Source organism: Rhinopithecus bieti, unplaced genomic scaffold (genome assembly GCF_001698545.2).
Source record: "Rhinopithecus bieti isolate Rb0 unplaced genomic scaffold, ASM169854v2 scaffold_7580, whole genome shotgun sequence".
In the NCBI taxonomy this organism is placed as follows: domain Eukaryota; kingdom Metazoa; phylum Chordata; class Mammalia; order Primates; family Cercopithecidae; genus Rhinopithecus; species Rhinopithecus bieti.
In genome coordinates this window covers 1631362-1650936 of record NW_016805470.1, presented here as the reverse complement: position 1 = coordinate 1650936, position 19575 = coordinate 1631362, and the positions used below count along the sequence as shown (strand labels likewise).

Here is a 19575-nt window from a genome sequence, read left to right as displayed (position 1 = left end):
TGTTTTTGAGATGGAGTTTCACTCTGTCACCCAGGCTGGAGTGCAATGGTGTGATCTTGGCTCACTGCAAACTCCACCTCCCAGGTTCAAGTGATTCTCCTGCCTCAGCCTCCCGAGTAGCTGGGATTACAGGCACCTGCCATCATGCCCGACTAATTTTTTTATTTTTGTAGAGACGGGGTTGCACCACGTTGGCCAGGCTTCTCTTGAATTCCCGACCTCAGGTGATCTGCCTGCCTCAGCCTCCCAAAGTGCTGGGATTACAGGTGTGAGCCACCGTGCCTGGCTTACTTTTTGTTTTTATTGAGCACTTACTATATGCAGAGTTGCACTGGCCAAGGAGAAAGACAGTCTTGCTTTCTGGGAGCTCACGGGCTAGCCAGGGAGACAGGACCCAGCAGTACAGTAAGAAGGATGAAGGTGGCCCTGCCAAAGAGTTAAAGGCCATGAAGTTCTGTGGCAGAAGGACAGCAGGAACCTGCTTTAGATGGGGTGGCCATGGAAGGCCTCTGAGACCTGAAGAATTAAATGAGCTTCAGTAAGAGTTCATGAATTCCAGGCCTACAGACATCAAGGTCTGGAAGCAGGCAGGGGCTGCAGGCTGGTGGGTGGAACAGCCCCCAGCAACCACTGTGGTTGGAGCAGTGCTCTCCTGGGAGCAAGAGGTGTGATATGAAGTGGGGGACTAGACAGGGGCAGGCTGTACAGCAGCCCCTCCGTAGGCCACAGCAGGGAGTTTGGCATTTTCTTTTATTTTTTCTTTTTTTGTTTTGAGACTGAGTTTCGCTCTTGTTGCCCAGGCTGGAGTACAATGGCACTATCTTGGCTCACTGCAACCTCCGCCTCCCAGGTTTACGCCATTCTCCTGCCTCAGCCTCCCGAGTAGCTGGGACTACAGGCGCCCGCCACCTTGCCCGGCTAGTTTTTTGTATTTTTTAGTAGAGACGGGGTTTCACCATGTTAGACGGGATGGTCTCGATCTCCTGACCTCGTGATCCGCCCGTCTCGGCCTCCCAAAGTGCTGGGATTACAGGCTTGAGCCACCGCGCCCGGCCTATTTTTTTTGTATTTTAGTAGAGACGGGGTTTCACCATGTTGGTTTACCAGGATGGTCTCAATCTCCTGACCTTGTGATCTGCCCGCCTNAGGCGCCCGCCACCTTGCCCGGCTAGTTTTTTGTATTTTTTAGTAGAGACGGGGTTTCACCATGTTAGACGGGATGGTCTCGATCTCCTGACCTCGTGATCCGCCCGTCTCGGCCTCCCAAAGTGCTGGGATTACAGGCTTGAGCCACCGCGCCCAGCCTAATTTTTTTGTATTTTTAGCAGAGATGGGGTTTCACCATGTTGGTTTACCAGGATGGTCTCAATCTCCTGACCTTGTGATCTGCCCGCCTCGGCCTCCCAAAGTGCTGGGATTACAGGAGTGAGCCACAGCGCCGGGCCAGGGAATGTTTTGTTTTTAAAATGAGCCCTTTTTTTTTTTGAGACAGGGTCTCCCTTTGTCACCATGGCTGGAGTGCAGTGATGCAGTCTTGGCTCACTGCAGCCTTGACCTCCCTGGCTCAACCAATCCTCCCACCTCTGCCTCCTGAGTGGCTGGGACCACAGGCGTGTGCCACCATGCCTGGCTAAGTTTTTGTAATTTTAGTAGAGACAGGGTTTCACCGTGTTGCCCAGGCTGGTCTCGAATTCCTGAGCTTGAGCAATCCTCTCATCTCTGCCTCCCGTAATGCTGGGATTACAAGTGTGAGCCACCAAGCCCGGCCTAAAAATGAGATGTTATACATTTACTTCAGATCCCAGATTCTACAATCCACAGGCAAGATAAGCGGCATCAGGGGAGGACAGCAGAAAACTGTTAAGTGCGCCTCGTGGAACCCAGTGGTTACAGTTTCAAGTCCACGGCCCAGTGAAGTCTGAGACCCCAAGGGAGGGAATGAGAGGGAAAGTAGGTACCTGCATCTGGGTCCCTCAACCTGCCTGCCTATGTAAGGACCCAGTGGGGCACAGGACAGGAGATCCAGGGCACCTGTATTTGCCTTCAGCATCTGATCTACACGGACAGGACAGGAGGCAGGTGGGAGAACTGAAGGAAACAGCCTCTGAAACAGGGTCAGTCTGGAGGCAGCAGGGGTGTGGGCCTCAGGGGTTCCCTACAGGAGGGCCGAGGGAACAGAAACGCAGGGGCAGAGCACAGGTGTAGCAGAGAAGGGCTCAGTGCCAGTTCCTTTGAGAGACGGTCAGGGAGGGGACAGAGCGGGTCCATAGCCGACTAGGGAAGACTTGGTTGTGGGCTCCTCTTTCCTCAGTGGGCTGAGGGCTTAGGTCCTTTGAGGAGCACTGAGGAGACTGTGGGAGGGGAAGCGCCCTCCATTCCAGAGGCTTTCCTGGAACAAGTGGGTTGGAAGAACCAGGTGGTTGGGAGCTACTGGGAGCAGGTGCAGAAGCCAAGGCATTCCCAGATGGGAGAGGCTGGGGGTGGCAAGGTGGCTTTTCAGGGGTCCAGTCTGCATGCCACGTATGCAGCCATGCTCCGGGGGCGACATCCGCCTGTGTCCTTCAGCTCTTCATCAGCCTCCACTGGCCACCCGGGAGTCAGTGCCTGGACTGGAGTTCTAGCTAGAGGTCAGCTAGGAAAGGTCCCAAGGGATGTGCAGGATGACCTGGTGTTTCTCCAGAGTCACCCCTGCTAAAATAGTATGTGGCCAGCCCCAAGTCAGTTGCAGGTCATGGGGTTGGGATCTTCCCCAAGGCCTCCTGGAGTGGCGCTGCAGGAGGGTGGTGTACTCGGGCCGTCTCGGAGCCCCAGGCCATCCGTCACCCAGAGGAGCACTCCAGTGCTTCCCTCCTAATGCGTTATCTTGCCGGGAGGGGAACTGGGCCGGCCTTACTAACCCAATCTATGCATGAGCCTTCCCCAACGCGCCAGGAGCCCTTCCTTCGCAGAGGTGGGCTTGCCCCAGCCTGACCCAATTCCTCTGCCATGGTTGGGGCACAGTGGCCGAGGACTCCGTCCCAGAGAGGCTGAGCCGGAAAGCGCTGGCAGCCGGAGGGATCGGGAGGTTGGTTAGCGCTTTACGGAGCCGCGTGTTCCGTTTCCGAGGGCTGTGGAGCTTTCTACTGGGAGCCACCGTGGATCAGGCCAGGGGTTCGTCAGCTGCATTTGCTAAACCGCATCGCAGCGCGCGCAGCCACACGCGAACACGCCCTATTCGCAGGAGACTAAGCATCCGAATAGGCGCGTCCCCGGCCGGGGTGCAGCGGGTCCAGGAAAGGAGACAGGGCTTAGGGGCCATTTTGGGAAGGAAAGAGGCGGCGAACCATGACCTTGACCTAATAGAAGGCCGGAGGACGCGAAGAGGCAGGCAGAGAAGCTGGCGAGGCTCGCAGCGAGCAAACCCAAAGCAGCCGAGCTCGGAGAGCGCCGTCTCAGCGGGCCAGGACGTAGCCCGGGGATTGCACGGAGGTCCGTCTAGTCAGTCGGGGCGCGCTTCCTGGAGGAGGAGGAGGAGGAGGACTTGCCGCCGGAGCTACGGGGATAAATAAATGCAGGAGGCGGGGCAGCCAGCGGGCGTGGCCCTGCGGAGGTCCCCGGTCGAAAGGAGGAGACAGGGGCTGGCCGCGTACTTAAAGCGGACGCGGGGAAAGCCCTCCCGGGGTCTGCCTCAGTCGCACAGCTTGGTGGGCTCGCGGGCTAGTTGAGCGTCTTCCCAGAGGCTCCCAACCCTGTCCAGCCCCTAACCCCGCGACGCTGGGTTCGCTGTGTCCGGTGCGCACAGGCTCGAAGGAACCGGGTCTACTCGGTTTGGCCCAGCAGCTGCGGGCGGCGGGGAGCAGCCCGGCCCGGCTGGACCAGCCTCCCGCGGGTGAGGGCGCGGGCGGGCGGCCGGGTCCCAGCCCTCGTTAGCTCTGCCTCCCGCGCCCGGGCGTGGCGTCTGAGCGGCATTAGGACCCAGGCGTGGCGCGGGGGTGTGTCGCCGGCTCCCGCTGCTGGCCTGCCCGAGTCGCGGAGTTTGGGGTCCAGAAACGCCGGAGCGCGGCGTGAGTGCGCGAGTGTGCCATGGCCGCGGCCACTAGGCGCGTGTTCCATCTCCAGCCGTGCGGTGGGTGCCTGAACCCGGGGGCGCGGCGGAAAGGCCGCCCACGTCTCTGCCACCGAGGCCGGCCAGGCTGGGACGCGGAGCCGTCGGGGACCCCGGGGAGAACTCGGATGCCGTCGGCCTGCGCGGGCCGGGGCCGGTGGGCGAGAGGGCTGCGGGGTTCCCAGCCGCGGGGAAGACCGCACCGGTGCGGGAGGCCCGGGCGCGGCTTCGCGGCCACTGCGCGCTTGGTTTCATTAGAGGTCTGCTGTCGCCGTCTTGAATTTCTTACGCGGTTTGAGCAGACGATACAGCGGGTCGAGGGCGGGGAGCTCGAAAGTGGGCAGGGCGGAGCTGTGGGGCTCCCAGTGCCCCGAGCGCCGAGCTTTTGGGAGCCCGGCGGGCCGCCACCTCGGAAGGTCTCATTTTACCTTCCGCCCGGGCATCTTCCCGCCTGGCGCCGCGGTGGGGGCCGCCCGGTCTTGAGAGTCTCGGGACCCCTGACCGTGCTCTACGCGGCCGCGGCAGTTTCTCCCTTGCTCTGACACCCGAGGGCCAGCCCTGGGTCCCGGCCAGGACCCAGGTTGTACGACCCTTTACCTGCACGTGGGCCGCCGGGACGGAAACGGAGTGTGCACCAGCCCAACCTTCCCAGACCCTCGTCGCCCACAGCCGCTGTCCCTCCCGCGGCCTGGGACGCGCCCCAGCGCCCCCGCCCCCCACTTCAGGATGCAGCACCGGCTCCCGCCCCACGCCTACATTCACATCCTGCGCCCCGACCCCCCAGGTCTCCGAGTCTGGAGGCGCTTTCCTCTCGTGCACGCGGCCCCCCCGTCGCTTCCTTCCTCCGACCGCGAGGCAGAAACAGCCGAGACCATCCGGGGCCCGGCCCAGGGAGGGCGCAGCCTCCCTCGACCCCTGTGTCCCTCAGACTCTCATCCCACCCCCAATTGTTCTCCCTTTTGGACCAACTGCTCTGCCTTACAGGCTGTCGGGACGCGGTCCCAGGGCAGCAGACCGTTGCCTGTTGGCCCCCGTGTGACCTGGGGCGCGTGACGGGGGTCGGGGGAACTGCGCCTGCAATGGGCGTTTATGGCCCTCAGGACCGGTCTGAGAGTGAGAGGAGGGATGTGCAGAGAGATCCCCCGCCTTCGCAGCAGAGGAGAGAGGGGGAGAGGCGCGCTCAGGCCCTGTCCCTTCCTCCCGCTGCAGCGGGGCAGGGTTTTGTCAGGAAAGCCGGGATTAGCGAACATGGTACTGGTACCAACTCGGTGGAAAGACATCCCTAGAACGTCTCCTCACCTCTGACCCGCCTGGGCAGCCCCTAGCAGATGGGCTAAGGAATTGAATTTCTGAGATTAAGGCTGGCTTCCCCTGCTCCCCATGAGGCTCCCTCCCGAGCAATGTCCACTGCTTCGCTTTCTCCCTAGGATGGCCTGAGTTGCATCCCTGGGAAGAGTGAAGGAATCAGCCAGGTTGGGGGGCGGGGAGACAGGTGTACACAGGAGGTCCAGGGCTTGGTCCATGGGGCTGGTGACCTTTTGGCTTCCCTTGCAGAAAACTCTCCCAGCATGTCGCAGAATGGATACTTTGAGGATTCAAGTGAGTACCTCTAGGGGAGCATGCGTGTGCAGAGAGAGCTTGTTGGGCAAAAGCCTCCAGGGCGTGTAGCCTACCCACCAGAGTCCTGTGGCTTTGGTCGCCTGTCTGGGCCACTCTAGTGCTGGAATGCTTTTGGCTTCCACTCTCCAGGAAGCTAGACACGGATCCCTCGCGGACCTGAGAGGGCAGGCTGCCCCTTCTCCTGGGCTGCTTGGACCAGGTGGACCCTCTGGGGTTCTTCCCCAAGGTTTTCTGTGACAATGGCCTGTTATCTGACTAGCCTTGGGCCAGGAATTCTGTATGCCCCTATCCCTCTGTCCTCACCCAGCCCTGGAGGGAATGGCTATTGTTGTCTCTTTAAAGAAATATAAGGTCTCTGTGCTGCAGTCCCTCGAGCACCTTCCTGTTGTCCCTGCTTGTACCAGTCCAGCTGTCTTCCTCCCCATGTCTCTGGGCTGGCTTCAGGCTGTGTCCTGTGCCCAGCCCCATGAGTGGCCTGACCATTCGAGGGTTGTTTGTAGAGCAGTGCGTAGACACAGGGCTGATGTGCCCTTACCCAGGGCCCACAGGACGTGGGGGCTCTGTGTGCTAGGCTGCTGGTGGGCAGGTTACATATGGAGCTGGGACTAGGACTTGGCATTGCAGGAGCCCTCCAGAGACCTGGTAGTGTCAGCTGGGCATTTCCTTAATCTAGGGGACCTGAGCACTAAGCCTAAGGTAGAGCTCAGGGCATCAGGGAAAGAATGGGGGAAGAATGGGGCTGTGTGAAGGGCAGTGGAGGGGACTAGTGGGTGCTGGTTGAGGGACAGAGGACAAGTTCGGGCCAGGGGAACCAAACAGTTTAAACAAGGCAAGCCTAACACGGGGAGGAAGGAGTTTGTCATGAGCTCCAGAACCAAAGCAGCGAGGATGTCTTTTTTCTTCTCTTTTTTCTTTTTTTTTGAGATGGAGTCTCACTCTGTCGCCAGGGCTGGAGTGCAGTGGCCGGATCTCAGCTCACTGCAAGCTCCACCTCCCAGGTTCACGCCATTCTCCTGCCTCAGCCTCCCGAGTAGCTGGGACTACAGGCGCCCACCACCACGCCCGGCTAAGTTTTCTTTTTGCATTTTTAGTAGAGACAGGTTTCACCATGTTAGCCAGGATGGTCTCGATCTCCTGACCTCGTGATTCACCTGCCTTGGCCTCCCAAACGCGAGGGTGTCTTTTGACCTAATAGTTCTTTTCTGGGCTCTGGAGGTAGTGCAGGCCTGGGCCTGGGGTCACCAGTCCGTGAGGACTTTGATGCAGGAGGTACTGGGGCTTCTTGCCCAGAAGGGGCCCAAGCTAAACTCAGGACACTGGGGGAACAGGGCCTGGGATGTGCCAAGGAAACTGGTGGCGAGAGTGGAAATGAGTCAGGGTGAGTCACTCCCTGGCAGGTGCAGGCGTGGTGCTGACCCATCTCTGTTTCTGCACAGGTGTCTGTCAGGCATCAGTGGGGTCTGAACTATAAGGGCCCCTTTCCTGGAAGTACCTACAAGTGAGGAACCTTAAGGGACCCACAAGACAGGAAGGGCTACCAGTGGCCAGGAGTGAGGCAGGGACCTAGGAGGACTTCCTGGAGGAGGAGGTTCCAAGTGAGTCTTGAAAAAGGCCCTCCAGGGAGGGAAGCCCTCAGCTTGGAGGACAGGACCTGGCATGTCTAGGGTGCTGACCAACTGGCCTGAGGAGCCAGTGGTCAGGGCAGGGGGAGCAGAGCTGGCTCAGGCTGTGAAGCGTAGGCTGCAGGGAACCACCGCAGGGCTCAGGGCAGAGGAATATTTGCATGTTACCAGGAAATCTTCCTGTAGGCAGGGGGGTGCGCTGCGGGCCAGCTGCAGGAATTGAGGACCAAGGGGAGCAGGCTCTCAACTCTGGGGTCCCACATCCCACAGGTGCCATAACACATCCTCACTCTCCATGTGCCCTTACCCAGGGCCCCCAGGACATGAAGGAGGGGCACGATGGGGGCACGGCTGACATGAGGCCCCGGGGTCCTCTCCTGTCAGTCCCTGGCTCTGTTTCCCTGGCTTTCCTGCTTCCTAGACCTTGTCTGATACCTGTACTGGGTCTCTCAGCCTCGATGCTTCTCCCCACCTGCCCTCCTGTGGAGAGGGAACTCTTAAGACCCTGTGCCCACAAGGCAGTGTGTGTGTGTGTGTGTGTGTGTGTGTGTGTGTGTGTGTGTGAGAGAGAGAGAGAGAGTGCCACGTGGATACTGCAGCTTCTCTGCCTTTCCTGTGTCCCCTACTTTGGGAGGGCTGGGGCCAGGCAGTCTCGCCTGCATTACTGCACTCCGTGCCTGCCCCAGCGTGTCTGGAGTGGACATGTTTTTCTCACACTGAAGGGTCAAAGCCACGCAGGGTCCTGGTCCCAGCGGCTGGGGAATGCTGGAGAGTCCCTGTGTGGCAGCTGCCATGTCCTGTGTAGGCTGGAGCAGGACTAGAAGCTGCCTTCCTGGCCCGTGGGATGGCCTCTCCCATCACGGCCAGAGAGTGGGATAGTCCAGAGGTCCTTGCTCCTTGGGCTTGGAGCCCCTCCTTCCTGTGTGCGGCACTTTAACAGCCAGGCCCTCTTGCTCTTGGGGGTCTCTCTTGGGAGCAGCTGGGTCTCTACGCTACTACAAGTGTGACACAGATGACACCTTTGAAGCCCGAGAGGAGATCCTGGGGGATGAGGCCTTCGACACTGCCAACTCCTCCATTGTGTCTGGCGAGAGTATCCGTTTTTTTGTCAATGTCAACCTCAAGATGCAGGCCGCCAACACGGGTACGGGGGCTGCAGCAGGGGCAGGCTGGGGGAGGGCACGGGACTGGGCAGGTGTGACTTGCCTTACTAAGAAAGACCTGAGGAAAGGGTGGCACCCTGAGCCCTCCCCACTTTTCTCCAGCAGAGAATGAAGCGACTTCCGGTGGCTGTGTGCTCCTACACACCTCCCGAAAGGTGAGCAGCCCGTCCTGCAGGTGGTCCTAGGGCCTCTACCTAGGGGCTGAGGTGGTGGCTTCCCTGAGAGTCCTCCTGCTGCTCCCCTCTTCCCACGCCTCCAGGAGCAGCTCAACAGAGAGCTCACACCAGCCCAGGGCTGAGGGCTGAGGGCTGGGCTGCTGCAGCTGGCTGGGTGGGAGGGACCAGGCAGTGACAGCATCTCATACATGGGCCCGTGTGGTTCTGTCCCTGGGGTCCCCTTAGTACCTGAAGTTAAAGAACTTCAAGGAAGAGATCCGTGCGCACCGTGACCTAGATGGCTTCCTGGCGCAGGCCAGCATCATCCTGAACGAGACGGCCACCTCCCTGGATGATGTGCTGCGGTCCATGCTTCACCGCTTTGCCCAAGACCCTGACAACGCTGAGCCAGACTGCAACCTAGACCTGCTTATGGCCATGCTCTTCACTGATGCCGGGGCACCCATGCAGGGTAAAGGTGAGGCCGGTCTCCCAGCCCGGGCGGGGGCGTCGGTGGGGGCTGCTGACCCACCGCCCTCCGCCTACTCTTTCTGCAGTCCACCTGCTGTCAGATACCATCCAAGGGGTCACCGCCACAGTGACAGGGGTGCGGTACCAGCAGTCGTGGCTCTGCATCATGTGAGTTGCCAGGCCACTTGGCCCCCGCTTCTTGTCACAGTGGAACTGGGCATCCCATGTCCCCTGTGCCCTGCAGAGGCTGGCCCACCTGTGAGTCCTGGGGCTCTGGTGGCCCAATCAGCTTGGGAGAAGAGGGCTGAAGCACTGCCAAGAACCATCCCATTTGCTTTTCTTGGCCCTCCCTAGCAGAGGTTACCAGGGGTCAAGGTCGAGGGGTTCTGGGTGGGGAGCCCCAGCTCCCCAGGATGCAACTGTGCACTGTGTCGTCCTCACCCCTGCCAGCTGCACCATGAAGGCCCTACAGAAGCGGCATGTGTGCATCAGTCGCCTGGTTCGCCCACAGAACTGGGGGGAGAATTCCTGTGAGGTTCGGTTCGTCATCCTGGTGCTGGCCCCACCCAAGATGGTGAGTGGGTAGTGCCACGTCCTGGGGAAGAAGGACAGCCCCAGGTTACCTGCCCTCTCCTTGGGGGTCCCTCCCACATGTCCTGGCCTCTGAAGGCCTGGTCCTCTCCCCTCCCCTTCACCTCGGCCCTGTGGGTGTGTCAGAAACATCTTGCTAGGCCTAGCAAGTCCTCATTTCCCCAGGGGTTGGCGAAAAGTTTCTGTTTCCTTGACTGAAAGGAAATGCTTTTGACCATTATCCTTATTCCAACATGGGGCCTTCCTTTGGCCTGCCCGCCCCGTCAGCTCTTCTTTGACTTGGCTGACTTTGTGATTTGTTGGCTGAGGGCCCCTGCTCCTTCCTGGGCCACACACCCCCTGGCTGGGATACTGTGATTTTTGTGGGAGCCAGAACTGATAAAATTTCGGGAGTCTTTTAAGGAAAAGGGTTTAACAAATCTCAACAGATGATCGCCAGGACCCCTCCCAAGGCCTTGGCAGGGTCTTCAGCTTCAACTTCCCTTAGCTTCTCGTGCTTCTGCCCCAGCCTTCTGTGTGAAAATGGGGTGCTCAGGGATCTCAGACGTGGCGGGAACCTCCCCAGATGCTACTATGCTGGTGTGAGAGGAAGGGCAGCCCCTGGGTTGGAGGGAGTGGCCCCCAGCAGGGTGCCCTGACAGAAGGAGCAATAGCTCAGAGCTGAGTTGAAGCCTGGTACCTAGAGGCAGATCCCCCAGCCCCTGACACTGGGCTCCTCCTCAGGAGCATGGACCTGTTCTTTTGGGGTTTTGTGTTTGTTTGTTTGTTTTTGTCTTTATTTATTTATTTATTTGTTTATTTTTGAGTCGGAGTCTTGCTCTGTCGCCCAGGCTGGAGTGCAGTGGCGCAATCTCGGCTCACTGCAAGCTCTGCCTCCCGGGTTCAAACCATTCTCCTGCCTCAGCCTCCGGAGTAGCTGGAATTTTTTTGAGACAGTCTCGCTCTGTCGCCCAGGCTGGAGTACAGAGGCGTGATCTCAGCTCACTGAAACCTCCGCCTCCCGGGTTCAAGTGATTCTCCCGCCTCAGCCTCCCAAGTAGCTGGGACTACAGGCCCCCCACCACCACCAAAAAACTGCGGCCAGCTAATTATTTTGTATTTATAGTAGAGACGGGGTTTCACCGTGTTGGCCAGGCTGGTCTTGAACTCCTGATCTCAAGTGATCTGCCCGCCTCACCCTCCCAAAAGTGTTGGTATTATGGGCGTGAGCCACCATGCCCTGCCAAGCATGGCCCTCTTCTAAAGCAAACATGCACAGTGCCCCAGGACTATAGTTTGAGCAACAGACGGGCAGACACTGCCCCTAGGTGAGCAGGTTGCCGTGATGAGGGCCGTACACTGAGTTCATGAGTTCATGGTTCATGGACAGGCTTCACCTTGGCCAGGCGAGAGACAGAGTGCCTGATGGGCTTGGATCCTCTCTGAAAGTCAAACCAGCAGACAGTGCAAATACCACTGGGGAAACGTAGCTGGGTAAACATTTTTCTCCATTGTGGTTTCATTATCTGTGATTACACAGACTTTTGTTGCTTAGGACAAAAGTAATATCTTGAGTTTATAAGAAATCAGGAGTTTATAAGAAAAATATAGATCGATGGTAGTTGTGGTGTTCTGCCGACCTGGTTGAAATCATGGCAGAGTACACTAATGCCTGAACTTTGTGGAATAAAACCTGCTACCAGCATCTGGGCACAGTGGCTTGTGCCTGTAATCCCAGCACTTTGGGAGGCCTAGACAGATGGATTGCTTGAGGCCAGGAGTTTGAGACCAGCCTGGTCCACATAGTGAGACCTCGTCTCTACAAAAAGTTAAAATTTAAAAATTGCCTGGCATGGTGGTGCGTGCCTGTGGTCCCAGCTACTCAGGAGACTGATGTGGGAGAATCGTTTGAGCCCAGGAGGTCAAGGCTACAATAAGCCGTGAGTGTGCCACTGCACTCAGCCTGGGTGACAGTGAGACCCTGTCTCAAAAAAACACAAAAAGCAAACAGACAGAAAACCTGCTGCCAGTTGATGGGGAGAGCACCTCCAGCTGCTGGGCCCGGGCAGGGCCTCCTCTGTTGCACAGGGGTGGTGGATGTGACTCCCGTCCTCCACCCCTAGAAAAGCACTAAGACTGCCATGGAGGTGGCGCGCACGTTTGCCACCATGTTCTCGGATATCGCCTTCCGCCAGAAGCTCCTGGAGACCCGTACAGAGGAGGAATTCAAGGAGGCCTTGGTGCATCAGAGACAGCTGCTCACCATGGTGAGCCACGGTCCAGTGGCGCTGAGAATGAAGGAACACAGCACAGTCTCTTTCCCTGCCCACAGACACCCAGAGGTACAGGGTGGAGGCTGGTATGGACTGGCAGGGTTGGCGGGGGCTTGGGCTGGACAGGGCTAACAGGCGCTCTGTCCTCTCCTCCAGCCCCTAAAGTGCAAGGACTTTGTCCCTTTCGGGAAGGGCATCCGGGAGGACATCGCACGCAGGTTCCCCTTGTACCCCTTGGATTTCACTGACGGTATGTCCGCAGAGCCATCTGGGCCTCTGCTTTCCAGGCCTTGGGCCCACACGTGTGCCTGTCCTGCATGCCCAGCAAACCCTGTCTCCCGTTCCCCATTCCTAGGCATCATTGGGAAAAACAAGGCTGTGGGCAAATACATCACCACCACCCTGTTCCTCTACTTCGCCTGCCTCCTGCCCACCATCGCTTTCGGGTCCCTCAATGACGAGAACACAAACGGGGCCATTGGTGAGGTGCTGGCGGTAGGTGGTGGGTGGGGGTATGCTGGGCAGGGCCCTGGGCTGCAGTGCCCACCTGACCTCCCCACCCCTACAGATGTGCAGAAGACCATAGCCGGGCAGAGCATCGGGGGCCTGCTCTACGCGCTCTTCTCCGGGCAGCCACTGGTGATTCTGCTGACCACCGCGCCCCTGGCGCTCTACATCCAGGGTGCAGTGGGGGCTGAGGCGGGAGATGGTGCCTGAGACCCCTGGTTCCTGCTAGGCCCTGACCCGCCCTGCCCCCTGCCTGCAGTGATTCGTGTCATCTGTGATGATTATGACCTGGACTTCATCTCCTTCTACGCGTGGACAGGCCTGTGGAATAGTTTCTTCCTCGCACTTTATGCCTTTTTCAACCTCAGCCTGGTCATGAGTCTCTTCAAGAGGTGACTGGCCCTTCTGTGAGCTTCTGGGACCCTTAAAGCTTGGGATCTGGCTCAGCCCTCTGTAACCCTAGGGTGATGGGGGTGCCCCCACCATATCGCTGCCCCAAGGGGCAGGGGTGGACTCAGGCAAAGCCTAGGGCCCTGGTCTTCTTCCAGGCAGGAGGAGGCAGGGGACTGTGCAGGGGCTCAGGGAGGCCTCCCCTACCTGCCCCCTGACGACACCCGCTCTGATGAGGCTCATCGCCTCCTGACAGGTCGACGGAGGAGATCATTGCTCTCTTCATTTCCATCACATTTGTGCTGGATGCTGTCAAGGGCATGGTTAAAAGTGAGTGCGTCTGGGAGCTACCTGCTGCATAGGGCGCTCAGGCAAGATGGGAGGTTCTGCACTGCCCCTGGCTGCTGGGGGCAGATAGGACCGGCTCAAGCTGAGTGTGTGCCCGTGGTCAAGGGTGCAGTGCTCTGGGAGCCCTGGACTGGTAGAAGGCAGAGGCCTTCACGCTGGAGGGTGATGGGGCCACCGCAGGTGGGATCAGCAGTGGCAGAGGCACTGGGCTGACTGTGATGAGGTGTCAGAGATGGGACAGGGACAGTAGGCAGGAGTGTGGGTGCATGGGCATGTCGGCAGGGTCCCCTCATCTTCCCCCTGGAGCCCTTTCTCCCTGAGAGCCCCTCCCTCCAGGGCCACATGTTGGAAAGGGCTGAGGCCTGTGGGTCTGTGTCCACAGTCTTCTGGAAGTACTACTATGGGCATTACTTGGACGACTACCACACAAAAAGGACTTCATCCCTGGTCAGCCTGTCAGGCCTCGGTGCCAGCCTCAACGCCAGCCTCCACACTGCCCTCAATGCCAGCTTCCGGACCAGCCCCACGGAGCTGCCTTTGGCCACGCACTCAGGCCAGGCGACCGCTGTGCTCAGCCTCCTCATCATGCTGGGCACACTCTGGCTGGGCTACACCCTCTACCAATTCAAAAAGAGGTGAGGGGCTGCGTGGGGAGGGGAGGGGCCACACGGGCCAAAGGCTGTGCTCATGCACCTGCTGTCCCCAGCCCCTACCTGCACCCCTACGTGCGCGAGATCCTGTCTGACTGCGCTCTGCCCATCGCGGTGCTCGCCTTCTCCCTCATCAGCTCCCATGGCTTCCGGGAAATCGAGAGTGAGTTGGGGCCGGGCGGCGGGTGGCGTGGGGTAGCTCCCCAGGTGCTGCAGGCATAACAGTAGCCTGTCGCCTGCTGCAGTGAGCAAGTTCCGCTACAACCCCAGCGAGAGCCCGTTTGCGATGGCGCAGATCCAGTCGCTGTCCCTGAGGGCCATCAGCAGCGCCATGGGCCTCGGCTTCCTGCTGTCCATGCTCTTCTTCATCGAGCAGAACTTGGTGGCCGCCTTGGTGAACGCACCAGAGAACAGGTGTGGAGGGTGGGCAAGGGTGGGGTGGGTGGGGCCCGGGCCCCTGCTGTGGGGCTCTGTCCACGAGTGCCCGTCTGCTGCAGGCTGGTGAAGGGCACTGCCTACCACTGGGACCTCCTGCTCCTCGCCATCATCAACACGGGGCTGTCTCTGTTTGGGCTGCCCTGGATCCATGCCGCCTACCCCCACTCCCCGCTGCATGTGCGAGCCCTGGCCTTAGTGGAGGAGCGTGTGGAGAACGGGCACATCTATGACACGTGAGTGTGAGGCAGGCAAGAACCATGGACCCTGAGGAGTGGGGAGCCTCTGACCACATAGGACATAGGGAGGGATGAGGCCCTGTGGACAGGGGCGCAGAGGTGACGCTCGTGGCTCGGGGCGCTGCAGGATTGTGAACGTGAAGGAGACGCGGCTGACCTCGCTGGGCGCCAGCATCCTGGTGGGCCTGTCCCTGCTGCTGCTGCCGGTCCCGCTTCAGTGGATCCCCAAGCCCGTGCTCTATGGCCTCTTCCTCTATATCGCGCTCACCTCTCTCGATGGCAATCAGCTTGTCCAGCGTGTGGCCCTGCTGCTCAAGGAGCAGGTGAGCGCTTGGCCCTGTGAGGGAGCGGCGTGGGTGGGGACACAGCCCCATGCCTGCCCACACCCGGTCCCTGCTGCCCACAGACTACATACCCCCCGACACACTACATCCGGAGGGTGCCCCAGAGGAAGATCCACTACTTCACAGGCCTGCAGGTGCTGCAGCTGCTGCTGCTGTGCACTTTCGGCATGAGCTCCCTGCCTTACATGAAGATGATCTTTCCTCTCATCATGATCGCCATGATCCCCATCCGGTACAGGCGGGTGGGTGGTGGGCAGGAGGGGCCCAGTCTAGGTGCGGAGAATGGGTGGGCTGGGGCAGGGGCTGGGAGGAGAGGTCCCACCTAGAGGCAGAGAATGGGTGGATTGGGCTGGGTGCCCAGGAGGAGGGGTCCTGCCTAGGGGTGGAGAGTAGGTGGGCTGGGGTGGCTGGTGGGCAGGAGGAGCCCAGCCTAGAGGTAGAGTGGGCGGGTTGGGGTGGGTAGTGGGTAGGAGGGGCCCCAGTCTAGGAGTGGAGAGTGGGCGGGCTGGGATAGGCAGGCGGGGAGGAGAGGCCTAGAGCCTCGCCCTGTGGGTGGGCTGGGGTGGGCTGGAATAGGTGCCCACTGCCTTCTCTCTGATCCAGGCTCATCCTCCTGTCCCTCCCTCCCCGCAGCTATATCCTCCTGCCCCAAATCATTGAAGCCAAGTACTTGGATGTCATGGATGCTGAGCACAGGCCTTGACTGGCAGGCCCTAACCACGCCCCATTTGCCAGCTTCCCATGTCCTCCCAGGCTGGCTCTGGGGCTGTGAGGGGAGGTGTAGGTGTGTGGGTGACTGCTCTGTGCTGCACCTTCTCATGGCTGACTCAGGCCTGGGGCATCTGGGCATTGTAGGGGTGCAGTGGTGTGTGCCCACCCCTCCCATTATCCTTTAGCTTTGGGCCAAGAGCATTGCTCAGGGCAACTTCTGCCCAGGGTGGGTGGGACTGAGCAGGATGATTTTCTTTTGAAAGAGAAACCATTTCCTTGATTGTGTAAGGAACTTGCCGTACGCACATTAGAGAATAAAGCTGCTGTTTCTAGGCTCCTATGTGCTACCTCTGTCTCTGCTACTGCCACCCCACCCACACTCTGGGGAGGGGAAGCCCTCCCTGGGGAAGTGGAATGCAAGGGACAGAGTTTATGGAATGCCACCTGTGGGCTGTCACCTCCAACGTCACACAGTGGGTACTGGCCCAACAGTGAAGCATGGAAGATCCAGGAGGCCTTTGCGTGGCCATTTTTCCAGGACCTGCAGGGAAAGCGTTCTGGGAATAGCATATGCAAGGGTCCAGAGGAGCGAGGGCTTGGGGCCACTGAGGCGCTGTGGCGGGTGGAGAACAGTGGGGCGGGAGGGACCATCAGGGTGACAGCAAAGGGCCCTGTGACTCTCAGATGAAAGCTGCCTGCCGGGAGGCCGAGGCTCCGTGTGGAGCACTTGTGAACCATCCCATGTGTTGTGCGGATCCTGGATTTTATAGGGCGGGGGCAGCACTGGCGGGGATGGAGGGAGGTGGGAGGACTACCGGTGGCAGGACACGGGGCGGGAGTGGTTTGATGGAGGGAGAAGGTGCAGGGTTTCTGGCTTGGTCATTTGTTGTTGGTCAGGGTCTCACAGTGGCAGCCAACAACAGGGAATATTGGCTCAGGGGAGCACCCTGTGCGTGGCAACAGTGGTCAGCAGGAACACCTGGGGCTCCATCACCTTCTGGACTAGCTTAACAAATGCCCCATGGACTAAGTTAGCAGACAGAAGAGATTGGCTCTATCTAAAACTGAAAATATATCTGAAATATGCAAATATCTGAAATATGCAAAGAATTCCTGCAAACCAACAAAGGACAGCATCCCCAACAGAAGAGGCAGAGGCTGTGAACAGGGGAAGGAGGCCCAACTGTAACAGGAGTAGCGAGAGGTGCTCAGACCTCTTGGTAATTAGAGAACTGCAAGCTCACATGAGATGCCACCTTACACTGGGTAGCCTGGTGCTGAGTGGGAGATCAGGAGCCCCCAGGGCCCCGAGAACCAATCCAGGTGGGTATGAGCATGCTCGCATGCTCTGCACCCTGCTGTTTGGGGACAGGTAGCGAGTGTTGAAAAACCAACTCAAACCATTTTCCTCTGCTCTCACTGTGCACAACAGTCAACACAAGATTTCTGTGACCAAGTAAGGGATTTCTCATAGGACAGCTGCTGGGTGCCCACCAATTCAATTCAATTCAACCCAACTGCTACCTGCCAGGAGATAGCTTCAGAACCCCCAAGTTGAGGGCTCAGTCCCACAAGACCACCACTTCCTTCCCACCAGTCTGAGGTCTGGGCCTGTAGAACTTCTGATACTCTGTCTTCAACTTGGGGTTCCCACGACTCCTGTTTTGGGTTCAATTAATTTGCTAGAGTGGTTCACAAAAGTCAGGGAAACATTTACTTATATTTAGCAGGTTTTAATTTTTTTTTTTTCTTTTTGAGACAGAGTCTCACTTTTTTTTGTTTGTTTGTTTGAGATGGAGTCTCGCTCTGTCGTCCAGGCTGGAGTGCAGTGGCCGGATCTCAGCTCACTCCAAGCTCCGCCTCCCGGGTTTACGCCATTCTCCTGCCTCAGCCTCCCGAGTAGCTAGGAATACAGGCGCCCGCCACCTCGCCCGGCTAGTTTTTTGTATTTTTTTTAGTAGAGACGGGGTTTCACTGTGTTAGCCAGGATGGTCTCGATCTCCTGACCTCGTGATCCGCCCGTCTCGGCCTCCCAAAGTGCTGGGATTACAGGCTTGAGCCACCGCGCCCGGCCTGGAGTCTCACTTTTAATGTGCAATGGTGTGATCGGCTCACTGCAACCTCCACCTCTGGCTCAAGTGAGTCTCATGCCTCAGCCTCCCAAATAGCTGGGACTACACATGCCTGCCACTACGCCTGGCTAATTTTTGTATTTTCAGTAGAGACGGGGTTTCATCATATTGGCCAGGCTGCTCTTGAACTCCTGACCTCAAGTGATCTGCCTGCCTTGGCCTCCCAAAGTGCTGGGATTACAGGCATGAGCCACCGTGCCCTGCCTAATTTTTTTTTTTTTTTTTTAATTATTTTTTAAGGGTTAGGCACTGATGGATTTCCCAGTGATGAATAAGAGCTGAATGGGCCCAGGGCCTTGCCCCCCACCCTACTGGCTTATTAAAAAGGCTATTACAGAGAATTCAGATGAAGAGATGCACAGGGTGAAGTATTGGGGAAGGGGCACAGAGCTTGTGTGCCCTCCCCGGGGTGTCACCCTCCAGGAACCCCCACATGTTTGGCTATTCAGAAGCTCCCCAAACCCTGGCCTTTTGGGTTTTCAGGGAGGCCTCATTACGCAGGCATGATTGAATAAACCACTGGCCACTGGTGATCAATTGAACCTTCAGCCCTGCCCCTCCCTGGAGGTGTGGCGGGGGGTGGAGACCGAAAGTCCCAGTCCTCTTGTCCTGTCTTGGTCTTTCCATAACCAAGCTACCTAGATGCTGCCAGCCACCTCATTAGCACACAAGAAGATATCAGTGTGGAGTTTCTGAGGGTTTTTAAGTTGTTTGCTAGGAAAGGGGTCAAAGACCAAATACATATATGTTTTTTTTGGGACAGGGTCTCACACTGTTGCCCAGGCTGGAGTGCAGTGGTGTGATCGTGGCTCACTGCAGCCTTGATTTCCCTAGGCTCAGGGGATCCTCCCACCTCGGAATCCTGAGTAGCTGTGGCCACAGACATGCACCACCATGCCCAGCAAATTTTTCTATTTTTGTAGAGACAAGGTTTTGCCATGTTACCCAGGCTGGTCATGAAGTCCTGGGCTCAAGCAGTCCTCCCACCTTGGCCTTCCAAAGTGCTGGGATTACAGGCGTGAGCTACCTTGCCTGGAACTAGATATATATCAGAGTATCAAAGGTAGCTAAAGTAAAAAAAAATGGGCAGAAAGTGTCATGTGCACCCAGGACAGAATTCTGGAGGAGCTGAACAGGCAATACAGAGAGGTGCCCTGCCCCACGCCTGTGTCCCCACCCCACCCAGGGAGTATGTGATTCTTCTTTGGAGAACCCTCATCAGTAGCCTGGGTGTTCCCTGCACAGGGGGGCTGCATCCATGCATGATCAACTGGCAAGGAGCAGGCAGGCCCCCAGCACCCCACATCTGAGGCCCAGCCAGACTTTTCCCACCCATCAAGGAGACTCAGGAGACTGGGCAGGGACGTGGCACCTCCTGGGGATTTAACCCAGCCGGAGCTTGCAGGCAAGAGGGGAGTGAAGGAATGACACTCTGTCCTGACCCAGGGCCATCCTGCTGGATGGAGTCACAGGGACTGCAGGGGTCTCTCCAGAGCTGCCTGTGGGCACAGAAGCAAGCCTGGGGGTGCCCCACCAGCCTGAGCCTACCACATCCCCCTTGAATGTCCTTGAGTTGGACACTCTGACAAGGGAGCCACCTGGGGAAGTCCCTTCCAGGCAATGACTTCTCCAGGGCACAGAGTAAGGGTGTGTGGCATGAGCGAGGTCTCCTGAGGGGTCTGCAGCCGGCAGGCTGAACTGTGGCTATCAAGCCAAGTGGGGTCGAGGACTCCAGCCCCTCCTCACCATAAAAATGAACTGGGCATTGTAATTGTAAACCAACATTTTAGCGGCTCTGCTGTGTAACAGCATAAGGCAAAAGCACTGGGCGTGCCACACCGCCCAGCCCCCAACCCAGTAA

At 58.4% G+C, this 19575-nt stretch overlaps 2 protein-coding genes across 9 annotated transcripts in view; one reads left to right on the top strand and one right to left on the bottom strand.

Moving 5' to 3' along the window:
* Nucleotides 1-2167: 2167 nt before the first annotated feature.
* SLC4A11 (solute carrier family 4 member 11) lies at nucleotides 2168-15917 on the top strand. 8 transcript variants are annotated; one of them, XM_017872604.1, is made up of 20 exons: nucleotides 2168-3468; nucleotides 5639-5683; nucleotides 8306-8470; nucleotides 8592-8644; nucleotides 8891-9122; nucleotides 9202-9283; nucleotides 9566-9689; nucleotides 11809-12027; nucleotides 12115-12208; nucleotides 12314-12439; nucleotides 12527-12640; nucleotides 12725-12857; nucleotides 13112-13185; nucleotides 13586-13838; nucleotides 13910-14016; nucleotides 14099-14267; nucleotides 14351-14524; nucleotides 14655-14850; nucleotides 14934-15103; nucleotides 15505-15917. In XM_017872604.1, the coding sequence occupies exons 2-20, from the start codon at nucleotides 5653-5655 to the stop codon at nucleotides 15572-15574; spliced, it is 2586 nt and encodes an 861-aa protein (XP_017728093.1). In that variant the 5' UTR covers nucleotides 2168-3468; nucleotides 5639-5652; the 3' UTR covers nucleotides 15575-15917. The 8 variants fall into 8 exon arrangements, with proteins under 8 accessions (XP_017728093.1, XP_017728092.1, XP_017728090.1 ...); XM_017872603.1 differs by lacking the exon at nucleotides 2168-3468 and adding an exon at nucleotides 3646-3868; XM_017872601.1 differs by lacking the exon at nucleotides 2168-3468 and adding an exon at nucleotides 3652-4105 and having other exon boundaries at nucleotides 8595-8644.
* The window catches only part of ITPA (inosine triphosphatase), a 23034-nt gene continuing 19348 nt past the window's right edge, over nucleotides 15890-19575 (bottom strand). Inside the window, exon 7 of the mRNA XM_017872609.1 lies at nucleotides 15890-16646. Within this exon, the coding sequence (XP_017728098.1) occupies nucleotides 16641-16646 (6 nt within the window). The 3' untranslated portion in view covers nucleotides 15890-16640. The remainder of the gene's footprint in view (nucleotides 16647-19575) is intronic.

What these genes read in the sequence shown, in the direction of transcription:
- SLC4A11 (XM_017872597.1), top strand. Translation starts at nt 5,164, where the DNA reads ATGGGCGTTTATGGCCCTCAGGACCGGTCTGAGAGTGAGAGGAGGGAT. An exon ending in GTGAACGCACCAGAGAACAG is followed by an intron (nt 14,268 to 14,350) that starts GTGTGGAGGGTG and finishes CGTCTGCTGCAG; the next exon opens with GCTGGTGAAGGGCACTGCCT. An exon ending in ATCGCCATGATCCCCATCCG is followed by an intron (nt 15,104 to 15,504) that starts GTACAGGCGGGT and finishes CCCTCCCCGCAG; the next exon opens with CTATATCCTCCTGCCCCAAA.